Source organism: Amphiura filiformis, chromosome 12 (assembly GCF_039555335.1).
Source record: "Amphiura filiformis chromosome 12, Afil_fr2py, whole genome shotgun sequence".
NCBI classification, from domain to species: Eukaryota; Metazoa; Echinodermata; class Ophiuroidea; order Amphilepidida; family Amphiuridae; genus Amphiura; species Amphiura filiformis.
The window spans coordinates 10,545,326-10,558,241 of record NC_092639.1 but is presented as its reverse complement, the minus strand read 5'-3'; the positions used below and the strand labels follow the sequence as shown (position 1 = coordinate 10,558,241).

At 35.2% G+C, this 12,916-nt stretch overlaps 1 protein-coding gene across 1 annotated transcript in view; it reads left to right on the top strand.

Annotated features, from left to right (window-relative positions):
* LOC140166610 (lipoxygenase homology domain-containing protein 1-like) overlaps positions 1-12,916 on the top strand; it is a 138,682-nt gene that overhangs the window by 80,706 nt on the left and 45,060 nt on the right. Inside the window, 10 exon segments of the mRNA XM_072190111.1 lie at positions 1,060-1,297; positions 2,443-2,559; positions 2,562-2,596; positions 5,143-5,268; positions 6,550-6,715; positions 7,378-7,482; positions 8,410-8,518; positions 9,960-10,144; positions 11,736-11,914; positions 12,622-12,738. Of these exon segments, the coding sequence (XP_072046212.1) occupies positions 1,060-1,297; positions 2,443-2,559; positions 2,562-2,596; positions 5,143-5,268; positions 6,550-6,715; positions 7,378-7,482; positions 8,410-8,518; positions 9,960-10,144; positions 11,736-11,914; positions 12,622-12,738 (1,377 nt within the window).

Below are 12,916 nucleotides of genomic sequence, written 5' to 3'. Positions count from 1 at the left end.
ATCGATAGGATACATAAACCTGCAGCTGATTTTACTAAGATTGTAAACCAATCTTTAGGCTTAGAGAAAAAACACATTTTTGACCAAAAATGTGAGATTGCAACTGCAAAATGCAAGAAAATCAAGATTTATGCCCCAAAATTGGCAAATATCAAACAAAATACTTTTCTCTATAGTCTAGGGACTCAATAACCAAAACATTGAGTCAACATGACTTACAGACTGCATGACCAGTCCTCATAAGCATTGTTTACTATACTGTGTGAATGGTTTGGGTATTAAAATAAAGAATATTACTTGTGTTATTGCTTGGATGTGCCAGAAAATGAACAGTTTTTGTAAACTTGGGCTAGAAAATTAGGCCAAACTTAAGCTTAAATTCAGTTGTAATAGCTGTCGAATTCTGCATACATCCGGAACATAACATTTTTTTGTGGGAGAAATGAATCTTTTAAAAGCAAGAAAAGTACTAAAAATTGAAGAAAATCCAGGAATACATTATGGCTTTAAGTAGAGAAATTGTGCTCTCAGTTAGTAACATTTAAAGGAGGATTTTGTGATCCTAGCATCCTTTTTATGACATTTTTCAGTAGATATCCACCAAAAAAGCTTCCCAAAATTTCAATTGATTCCGATTTTGTGTTTATGAAGTTATGCATGATTATGTGTATTACACTGCTCCATAGGCCACTGTTGTAATTTCGTTCTGGTATACCAGAACGAAATTCAAATTTGACGATATTTTGCTGATCGAATTAATCTGCAAGAAATTTTGTAACATTATGATTATGTAGCCAGAGGTTTTCAGTGGTATAAAAATCTCAACTTTTTTTGAGAAAAGTAGGGGGATGAGGCTATGGAAATGCCCTTTTAACAGAATATTTACACAAATGTATGTTTTTGTTACTGACAAATCTATTTAAAATTACAAGGAATAGCTATAAAATACCTTTGTACCCTAACCCTAAAACTTAGACAAACCATATCCCAATCTCAACCCAAAAACATATGGTGTGAAGGGTATTTTGTAAATATCCTCAATCTTCACTCATTTCTTAGGTTGTTGTTGAAAGATTCCCACCAAAACGTAAACTCAAGCGAAAGAAATCCAAGTCCAAGCTGAGTGACAAGAGTGATGATGATGAAGATGACAATAAGAAAGCCAAACAAGAAGTAACCAAGTGCACGTTTGTGTGTAATCGATGGCTGGCTAGGAGCGAAGATGACGGACAAATAGTCAGGGAGCTGGTACCAACTGATGAACATGGAAAAGTGTTGAGAAGAAACTCACTTATAGGTAATGTGAGGAAAAAGAGAGGAGAGAGCAACAGACTGAAGGGGGAGATGAACACTCCTTGCTCATGATGTTTTTATGCACCGATGGCACAAGCTGGTGTAGCCTGCCGTATTGTCTATAATAAATGCCCCCCTCTAATAAACGTCCCTCTCCAATTTTTCTGTGAAAAATTGACAAAAAGGCAAGCATTTCAATTCCATATCGTCAATCATGTCAGTGACGATCGCTAAATTGCATGGACAAAACCTGTTATGACTCAAACTTCTGTTGGCACCGCCATGGTAGTAGTATAGTTGTAAATCCCTCCTTTCTACTGGAGCTGGACCACCATTGGGAAATTGAACCTGATTTTTAAGTTTTTTTCACTGACAATTAATTCCAATAAAAGCTCCCTTTTGGAAAAATGCAGCGCCCTTGGGGAGTTTATTACAGACAATACAGTATTTTGGATTTGTCCAGCGATGCTTGTTTGTAACTGCACTGACATTTTGAATTTGAATTTTGGCAGCGATTCAGTAACATAGATAGTTGATGAAGCAGTATGATAATTATTATATTGCCTGTTTTCTCACTAAAAATTGCAAAAGTATGTTCTGTTGTTATACTTTTGAAGGGTAATGACAGTTTGTTTATTGGTATACCGGTACTTTATCTAGCCCTGCTGCAAGTAATTTTGCACCTTGTCATATTTTGAATACATGACGTAATCAAAAGTCGCCGATGGTCAACAAATAAAAAGGGCAAGTCCATCACAACATCATTCATAGGACTTCTTCTGATGAAGATGTGTGTCACACATCAAAAATTCAAGGTTAGTTGAATTTTTGTGCTGAAAGTCAGTTTACACTTCCAGAATTTTTTTTTTCATAACAAATATACTGGCATTTAATTGGATTTACTTATTGCTCAGAGCAGTACAATGGGCAAAACAAAAACATGCATAAAATTAAAACTGTCACCAAAAGTGGTTCAAAATGACATCTGTAGCCAGAAATTGTTTATCACCAGCACGTATGAGCTTACATTCAAGTATGAGGTAATCTTAAAAATAAGAGTACATAGTGCACATCTTCATTGATATTCAAGTTGAATTTCAAGCTGACTTGCTTGCTTATGCACATCCATTATGTCTTTATTATTTTCAGTATTGGAATATATGGTACACATCTACACAGGTGACATATTCCAGGCAGGGACTGATGCCAATGTATTCATCAACATCTATGGAGAAAAAGGAGACACAGGTGAAAGACAGATGAAAGATTCGAGACAAATATGAACAAATTTGAAAGGAATCAGGTACGGTTTTCATACAGTATTATGCTTTCATTGTTTAAACCTAAATTTTGGATGTTGCTGTTCATATTAAAAAGTTTTTAACATGTCATTGTTTAGAAGTAATTGCAAATTCTTAATAAGGGCAGTTTTAGGTGTATTGTGTTTCTTCGTCAATAAGTGCCCAGCATCCGTCTGAAAATGATATAAGCTTACTTCAAATTATTAATGAATTTAATATGTTATTTGTGTAGAATGCTGATCATCAGCCACTTGATAATGGTATACTGCATTCATTGTGATGGATGGAGAGTAAATTTGGCACATTGGGCTATTCCATTTAAAATCCTCACTACCCCTGTGGAAGATTTTGGAAATATCTGCCACAGGGGGAGTATGTTTTTTAAATGTAATTGGGCAGGGTTATTCATTTAGAAACCCATACTACCTACCAAGTTACCCAGTTTGTCTATTCTAAACAAAACTCATACTCCCTCTGTGGAAGACTTCAGCTTAATCTTCCACAGGGGTAGTGAGGATTTTAAATGGAATAGCACATTCCAACAAAATTTATTGATGATAATTGTATTTTTTGCATGCCAGCACTGGGCTGCTCTTCAAACTTGGTAAAAGTATGACTGTGTCTTTACATGTATGTGTAACTTCCCAGCAAACACAAAACGTTTTCGACGTCATTCGCAAAAAGGTTATAAAAGGTTGTCAGAAAACGTTTAAATGTCGGGTTATATACAGGGTATATTAAGAGTATAAAACGTTTTCATAACCTTAAAAAACATTTTGTGATAATCTACTGCTCAGCAAACAAAAATGTTTGACAGAAAACGTTTAAATGTCGGGTTATATAAAGGGTATAAAAACGTTTTAATAACATTCCAAAAACATTCTTGAAAACTTGATACAAAACATTCTAAACATAATGTTATTTTGGGGTTGAAAAAATATTTTGCGAAAAATGTTTGCCCAAAATATTTTCAATAACGTTTTAAAAACGTTTTCATGACCTTTATATAAGGTCATGTTTATTATACTGGGCTCCTAAAAAGGGTGGCTCTGTTGCATTCTTACTCATCAAGACGTGTTTACATGCATGTAGCTTGTTTATTTGATATTTATTATGAGCTTGTTTAGTACTATGTTTTTCTTTAATAATTGGTCTTTCAATTTCTGAAACAAAAATTTATGATTTTCATTTGTACTAATTACTGTAACTCGTTAGTCTAATTAGTCAGGGGTGGCTCATGTGGTGGAGGATCATGTGGTGGAGGATCACAATGCTGTACAATGGTGATCCTCCGCCACATGATCTTCAACAAACATTATTCATGGATTTCTACTTATCTGTACTTGATCTCAGCCAAGTGATATCATGTTTAACATTCATTGTCTCAGTATGTGTTAATTAGACAATTAAAAATTACTAATTACTTGTTGCTACATTAATAAAGTTTGTTGCCCTCTATGTATTTGAATAGGGATTTAATGTAGGCAACATTCAAAAGGGTGCTATGGACAAACGAAACATGATAAAAGACTCAAATTTCTTAAGCAGGCCTTGCTTGTGATCCTCTTTACTTCAATAAACTAAAAACTAGTAAAACAAAGAAAGTTTTGCGACAAATCTGAAAGAGCGCCTCATGCTCACTTTTGATCCAAAAATCCATTTTTACTAAAAACGCTTTGTCGAATTCTCTTTTAACTTTCAAAACTGGATTGTTGAGCATATTTTACATCTAGTTACATGCCTCAATCATGAAAATTTGCATCTCCAGTGCCAGATAAGGGGTGTTTTGAAGAAATTTATATAAATATTGATAGATTTTTGACCACCCTGTATTTACATAATTGAAGTACTTGACCGCTAAATGTTCCATATGGCTGGGTGGGCAATTAAGTTAACTATATTAAACATGTGTCAAAACTTTACATTATCAATGTACGTCGAGGGGTGACACCCCTAACTGAATTAATATTGTCATCCTTATTTTTCTTGTTACACCCTGTATATTATATGGGTCACCCTGTATAATGACTCCCATTGTATTGTTTCTGAAATCGTCTGCGTATATGCTCTCAGAATATATACTTTTATTGGGTTCTAATGTAAATTTTTGAATTTATAGTGCCAAACCTGTAAAAGCATGTGATTTGTTTGAAAAATACACATGCAACGCAACTGGTGCCCAACATAAAAAACATGACCATAACCCGACATTTAAATGTTATTAAAAGGTTTTGAAAAAAACAATATAAGAACATTTCTGTGTTTGCTGGGTTCAAATATTTTAACATGTTATTTAAGTATTGACACAATATTTGGCAAAAATGTTTGCAAAAATAGTTTACAATAACATATTTTGAAAACATTTAAAAATATTGTTGTAGTGTGTTTTCATACCAAAACGTTTTAAAACGTTATCATGACCTTTATATAACCCGACATTTTAATGTTATTAAAACGTTTTTACCTAAACCAAAAGCCAAAATATAACTTATTTAAAACGTTTTTAAAACGTTTTTTTGTGTTTGCTGGGTTATGTGCAACATTTCAGGAGGATACGTTCAAAGTGGAAGCAGCTGATCTTGGAATCCTTAAGAAAGTCAAGATTCGTCATGACAATGCAGGACTTGGAGGAGACTGGTTCTTAGACAGAGTGGAAATAGAAGACAAAAGAAAAATATCAGGTAAGAATATCATTTGTCTTTAACCCCATGAGAACTACCTGTCGATTGGCCAAAATGAATATTGTGTCCAATTTGGAACCAATCAAGGACGGTATTAATAAGATCATCTGCAAATGCAAGTTTGACCATGAAAAGTTTAAGTCTAGTCACAATTGGCAATTGAAATGAGCATTTCAAGTTATCAACCAATCAGAAATGCTGTTAGATGACCATGAGTAGTGTCCAGGAGGTGAAAACAACAAAGTGAAGCCAATCACCTATTATCAATAGACAAATTGGGATGGCTTAGGGAACAACCCAAAATATTGATGACAGGCTATAAATGTAACTAGTTTCTTTTCATACGAGCTGACCCCCTCCCTGTCTGTAAAAAAGCTGGAAGTGTGTCAAAATAAAGTCAATGTATTTAAGGGCATAGCTGAAAAATGTAATGGACATTTTTAGCCCCCCTCCTTCCCTAACGAAACTTTTTATTGCATGACATTGATATTTTGGGTTCTTCCCTAATGGTATTAACACTTATAGTCTGAATTCCAATTGAATGAACGCAGCTTTCAAAAGCTGTACTCGATCCAACTGCGATCGTATATCGCGTATTTCAAACTACAATGCAAACGCACGACCTTGGAGTGTGTTGGTATGGTTGGATTCACTTCCGTGTTACTCACGCTCAGTCGCACACGCTGGCGTACATTGCGCAGTGTACGCAAAAATCGTCACGCTATTGAAAGCTGCGTTCATGGAGTAAGTATTGTAGGAAATAATAATGCTATTTAGATATCTGTTATCGTGTGTCTTGTCTCAAGTTCAGAGAACCGCCATGTTGGATTTCGGAGTGGCAGATTTGAATCAGTGCACTTATGCGGATATGTCACCACTGTACAAACAAATCACCCTTCTGCGTATGTGTGTATATGCCCCACGGGATTAAATTAACGCGCACAATTCAAATCTGTCATTGTGAAATCCAGCATGGCGTTACTCTCAACTCTGTGGCGTAGCGTGGGTCATCACATGGGGGGGTTATCAACCATGATTGAGGGGTACTGGGTCTGCTTGGGGGGCACAAGCCACTTTTTGGCAATTTTTCTATGTTTTTTTTATTTTTTATTTCAGATCAATTGGGGGAACGTTCCCCTTCCCCCGTGCTCCTATGGCGCTACGCCACTGTCTCAACTTGATTATTAATTGTGCATGCTTTAACTAAAAACCTTGCAGAGTAGTTATTTATCAAAATGGAAGTCTTTGAATATTAGGTTAAATTTTTTTCCTACTCCTGCAGGTACTTTTTCCCATGTCAACGCTGGCTTGCAACCAATAGAGATGATGGCCAAATATCCAGAGATCTGATACCAGTGGAGAAAGAGGCTATACAAAGGTCGTTGTCAAGGAAGAAATCAACCACATCTCTCAGGGAAGAGTTTGCCTTGGAAACCAAAGGTATCATTTGTTTCTTTGTCTATTTAGCCCCTTGAGCACTACCTGCCGATCTAACGTTGCCTGTGATTGGTTAATTACATGATATCTTTACTTTAATCACCAATCAGAATGGACCTTTGCAAATAATTCACCCCAATTTTTTTGTGTGATGAAATTATTCTTACAATGTTGCTGATTGGTCCAATTGATAATGAAAACTTCTTTTGGCCAATGAGCAGGTAGTTCTCATGGGGTTAAATGCTGGATATGCATCAAGCATGTTGAAAAGTAGGTGCACCCATGTTTTTGGTTCCAAATGATGTTGTGTCAGTCACAAAGCATGCCCTACTTAAACAATATTCAAAGCGCACTAGGTGTAGGTGCTGCACCTAACTTGTTGATGCCCATATATATAGTGTCAATAGCATAATTTGCACCATTGAAGGAATTATCCTGAGCGGTTATACCATTCTATAAATGTAAATTTATAAGATATGGGCATCCCAAAACATATTCAGACCTTATTTGAATACTAAAGTGACACACACAGGGATATACATTTTATGAGAGTCAATGTGTAATAAATCACAAAATAGTGTATTTAGAAGATACAAAATCTATTCTATCAACTTTATGATCTAAATTTAAAGGCAAATAAATACTTTACTCCTTATATTTGACAGCTCAAATGGAAACATACCACATCTATGTGACAACATCAGACGTAAGAGGAGCTGGCACAGATGCTAATGTCTACGTCATTTTATATGGAGAAAATGATGATACAGGTAAACCATACACAGCGTCATCATCCATATATCTTTGTGTCAAAAATTGCCGTGATAGTACGGCGAATCCTCTCGTTTTTCAATAGCTACGCATGGCGATTTTGTTCGAGGTAGGCCGAGCGACTCAGGCTAAGCATAGTACGACTATCATGTGAGATACCACCAAGTTCTATTCTACAAATTATTACGATTTGCGCATGCTCTAGTATCCCATATGGTGTTGCTATTACAAGGAAATTCGATTTGTTTTGAGGTAAACCACAGGTTTTGTTTTTAATACACTAACTTGAAATTAAATACACTAATTAGCGACCATTGCTGTTGGCTCTGGATGCATTTTTGGCGTAACGATTTTTAAATTAAAATTAAAATTAAGTTAAAATTGTGATATATTTAATTTTGAGAATTGCAATTATATAAAGGAACACAAATAGCCCATTCACCTAAAATCCAGGTGCTTGTATTGAATATTCGATCACACATGTATTTCACAATGCATATGTAAACTTTCTTTATCTATGTCAACAATAGAATATTGATTTCACCAACGGAGTATGGAGTGTATGAAAAAAATATTTATAATACAGGGTGTTGACGCTGTGCCACATGTCACTGGAAGAACGAAGATTGTTATATGAAGCAGAACCTACCAGTCTTATCGAAATAACATTCCTCCTTTTCAGCTATATTTATTTCAAACTACAATGGAAGTAATCTTAAAAAGTGGTGTACACCTTTTTCAGGAACAAGGACTAGCATTAGATGTATTACAATGTATATTAAAAACATGCATTGACATACATGTATTCACTTTCATTGGTGAAATATGTTGGGGATAAACATCATATGTTCAGAACAAGGAATGCTGCAGAAAGTTATATACCAACAACAAACAATGTATCACAATTGAATCTCATTTCATTACAGGTCAAAATTTCCTAAAATCATCTAAGACAAACAAAGATAAATTTGAGCGTGGAAAAACAGATGAATTTATTGTGGAGGCTGTTGATATAGGAGAGATTGAAAAAATCAAGTAAGTCTGCAATTCCTGGCAAGTATTCAAGTGGTTTTGTTACTTAGGGAAGTACTGAAGTAACAAGTTTGGTCAAATCATCAATTGTTTAAAATATAGAAATAGGCTGAGAAGTTGAGAGAGGACAGGTTTAATAGTAAAGTGCTTGAAAGTACTTGATGTACATGTATATGGTGCTGTGACATGGATACAATTTCATGTAGTGCCAGATGTGACCATATTTACCAATCCATTCCCATTCCTGCAGATATTCTGTAGTACTCCACTTTTCCTGCATTTTAAATTGAACCTCGTCTCATTATTCTGTTTCAACTGTTCTTGTATTCCTCATTGTGTGATAGCTATGGTAACTATATCTTACAAGGAGGGTGGTCTTTTCATTCAATTAGGGGGTTTAACATGCATATCAATAAGCCTCCAACCAGGGTTCGAATTCGGCTGTATTGCATAGCAGTTTGCTCCTTATTTTGAAGTAACTGCTACCCAATTTTGCTTGCTTTTGTATAGCACTTTGTATAGTGCTTTAGTACCGTATTGGTCCGAGTATAGTCCCACCCATTTTTAGGTGAAAATTTTTCACAGTTGGGGGGTGGGATTATACTCGAATTTCAACAACAACAAAATTCGGTTTTGGAGTGTCCCTGGACCTAGACCTAGATGCTAGGATCATTCATGGTTGACCTAAAAAAACAAAATTCAAATTCAAATTCAATGCATTTTGAAATCATTAATAGAGTATGACATGAATACAAATTATCAATTTTCATAATAAAAATACAAAACATTTTGAATTTTTTATATTTTTTTAGGTCAACCATGAATGATCCTAGCATCTAGGTCTAGACTCTAGGTCCAGGGAAACTCCAAAACCGGAAAAAAAAAAAAATTCTGAAATTTTTCGAAAAATGGGGGGTGGGACTATACTCGAACGTGGGACTATACTCGGACAAATACGGTATATGCAAGTATCCTGCTATGATGAATTGGCCAAAATTTTTAAACAAATTCAAACCCTGCCTCCAACCTATTAAATGAAGCTCCAATCCCAAAATATGTGCTTGTTTTTGTTTGTTTTCAAACTTTTGACCTAGTTGACAGTTTCAACCCCCTAATTAAGTTTACTAAAGACCACGTGTTTACAAGTGGGCACAAGTAAAGTTCTGTGAGCACCATATTTACTGGTTAAAAGTTGACATTTCGAACCTAAGCCCTAATCCTAACCTCAAACCTCACCCTAGCCTAAACCTATTCCTAACACTAACCCTAATAATAGTAATTCTAACCTAAAATTTCCTAAACCCCAACTTCAACCATGTTTGGACTGATGACCTCTCGGACTAATGGGCAGATCCCCTTTTCCCTGACCACAGAATTGGTCAAAAGCACTTTGGCAATTAGTCCTACATGAAATCTAACTTCTGTATAACTTCTTCACATGTAGGATTGGCCATGATAACAAGGGTGGCTTTGCTGGATGGATGCTGGACAAGGTTGAAATAGATGCGCCCTCTTTAGGCAAGCGTTGGTATTTCCCATGTGGTCGTTGGCTTGATAAAGGAGAAGATGACGGTCAGATAGAGAGGGAGCTGTTCCCGGTGGAGACCAGAACAGAAGAGTATCAAAAACGTATGTATTCAAGATTATCTTCTGAGCAAGTAGATTAGGCCAAGTAAAATAAAAAAATCATGTTTCACGAGTTTTTGAAAAATAGGAGGAAGAGGGTTTTTTTATTTTTTTATTTTTTATCGCAAAATCAGTGTAAATACCCATAATTAGAGCTGTTTTAGCGTATACAATGCCTGGAAAAAGGAGGGGGCCTCTTTTTATTTGTTGTTCTGTGAGTTAGGCTCCCTCTAACTGTCACAAAACCTTATAAAAGTGTTTCTTGTGTATTAGCAAGGCTATATAGAAAGCATCTCTACTTCCTAGACATATTGTTTGAAAAATTATAACTGAATTTCAAAAAATAAAAATAAAATTGAAGAAACCTCAAAAAAGGAAGCGGGAGGGGCGTGAAACATGTTTATTTTTTTATTTGGCCTTATATACTAGTGAACATCCAAAATCGGAAGTCGCTGAACATGAGTGGTAAAATCTATGGTTTGAATGGAAGTTCATGGAAGCTTAGCATATCCACTCTACTCCCAAGACAATTTCTTTGTCAGTGGACATCCCCTCTTGACACTTTGTGTCTGTCATATAAGGTGCATCATCATGTTTATTTAGTTGCTCTGAAGATAGCACTTGCTAGAGTTTTTTCATTTTTTTTAATTTTGACCAATTTCACCAAAAATATTTGAAATTTGGGCCAAAATCTGGCTTTTTTTTATGATTTTTTTTTTTTTTTATCATTTTCTGACCATTTTTGGTGCAAATTTCTCAAAGTTTGTCGAAATTCAAATAATGAAAAAACAGGTCCTAGATATTTTGATCTAGTTTTTAAAAATTAATAAAAAAAAAAATTTTGGCCCAAGATTTTTTTTGTTTACGTGGGCCAAAAAGCGTTATTTTTGGGATTTTGGGCCAAAAATGGCATTTTGGCCCAAATTTGACCTCACAGATGAACTTATCAAGTCTGTGCCATTCTAAATATGTATACTTTTATATACTTTAGACCAACAATTTAGAAGTTATGAGGCCCGAAAGTTTCCATAATTCCAGGGTTCAGACCAACCGTTAAAGGGCTCCTCTAGGGAAAGATTGAATCCTACTCATGTTTACTGACATATACCAAGTAATTTCAAATTGTAGATTATATACTGACCACTGTCAGAATTTTTTTTCTGTGATGTTCCTTGCGCAGCTGAGATAAGTACAAAACAATATTGTGAAATGTTAAGAAATTGTTTGGAAGTTTGTAATGTTTCCTTTAATCTGGTATTACATTTTGATTATTCAAATGTAACTTCTTTCATGTAATCAGAATTTTAGCAAAAATTAACAATTCAAGAAATATTACATTTTTTGATACCTGACCAAGGGAATAAGAATTTGGTCGCCAAGAGAATAAGTCTTTCAAAAGGAGTCTGTTCAGGATGTATGTCATGTATCAAAAACTAAACGTTATTAAAATTTTCAATTTTGTTCTGTCTGATAGAATCACATAATGCTGTTGGTTACATGCATTAGAGTATGGTTATAGTTTAAATTGTTATTGAAGAAACGGTCTACATTGGTCAATTTAATGATTTAATATTTTCACGATTTTATTCTGCAGATGTGCCTTATGAGATCACAGTCCACACGGGTGATGTATCCGGTGCAGGAACTGATGCTGATGTGTTTGTCGTGTTGTATGGCAAGGAAGTCTGTACCACACAGAAGAGTCTTTGTGACACAAAGAAACAAAGGAAAGAGTCCTTTGAAAGAGCCCAGATTGATAAATTTGTGGTTGAGGTTAGTGGAAGTTGATTTATGAATAAGGCAAAAATGTCTTAAAGCTTGTTGAGGTGAATTTAAACTGGTCACACAACTAAGAAAATTTTTGACTTGCTCAAATTTGAGAGATTGGGTGGGGATGCTTTTACTTTCCTGGTGACCCATTCGTGACCCAAAGCTTTCGCCCTAGGGCTTCATCGGTGGTGCTGAAAAAATAGAAAAAATACAAAACATGCCCAGAAACAGTGATACCATTCAATAAGATTAATTTACAAAGAAACTATCTGAAACAAACCTTAATTATCGCCTGAAAAAATATTAATTAATGGATATAAATATCCACTTACCAAAAAGCTGGCCTGTATATGTGATTACATGTATTGATGTGAGTTTGGGAGTGAAGCAAAAAGATGTGCACGATGATGCGTGAAATGATAAAAGAAATCAGAATAACAATAACCATGAAAACGGTGAGATGCAACAGATGAATGAACTGACGAGGCTGTGCTAACCAAGGAAAATGGAGCAAGGGAATGGGTACTTAGGGGTCAGCGTTGATGCCAGAAGGGCGTAGGGTGCGTAGCTTAGCTATCCAAGCACAATTCTCCTGCAAGATATATATGTTCACTTAAGCTTATTACACTAAAGAGAGGGATAGTAGAACAGGTTAGAAATTGTGTAGTTAATTTTTTTAATATCTAAAGAAGACAACTTTTCTTTTATAGTTGGAAGATGTTGGTGATACAATTGAGAAGCTACGTATTGGACATGACAATGCTGGTATGGGTGCAGCATGGCATCTAAATAAGGTGCAAGTAAGAAGGCTACTGGAAAATGGAAAGGTGAGAAATTAATAAAAATTTTGACACTTTGTATGGAACAGATCTAAAATAATCAAAAAATTATTCAAAATTTCCCAGATGATTTTGGGATATGTTGGTGTAGTGATCCCTTCTCAATGCTGCCACCTTAGGTTTGATAGATTGGATACATGTGTGATGGTATCATTCTTGTGACATG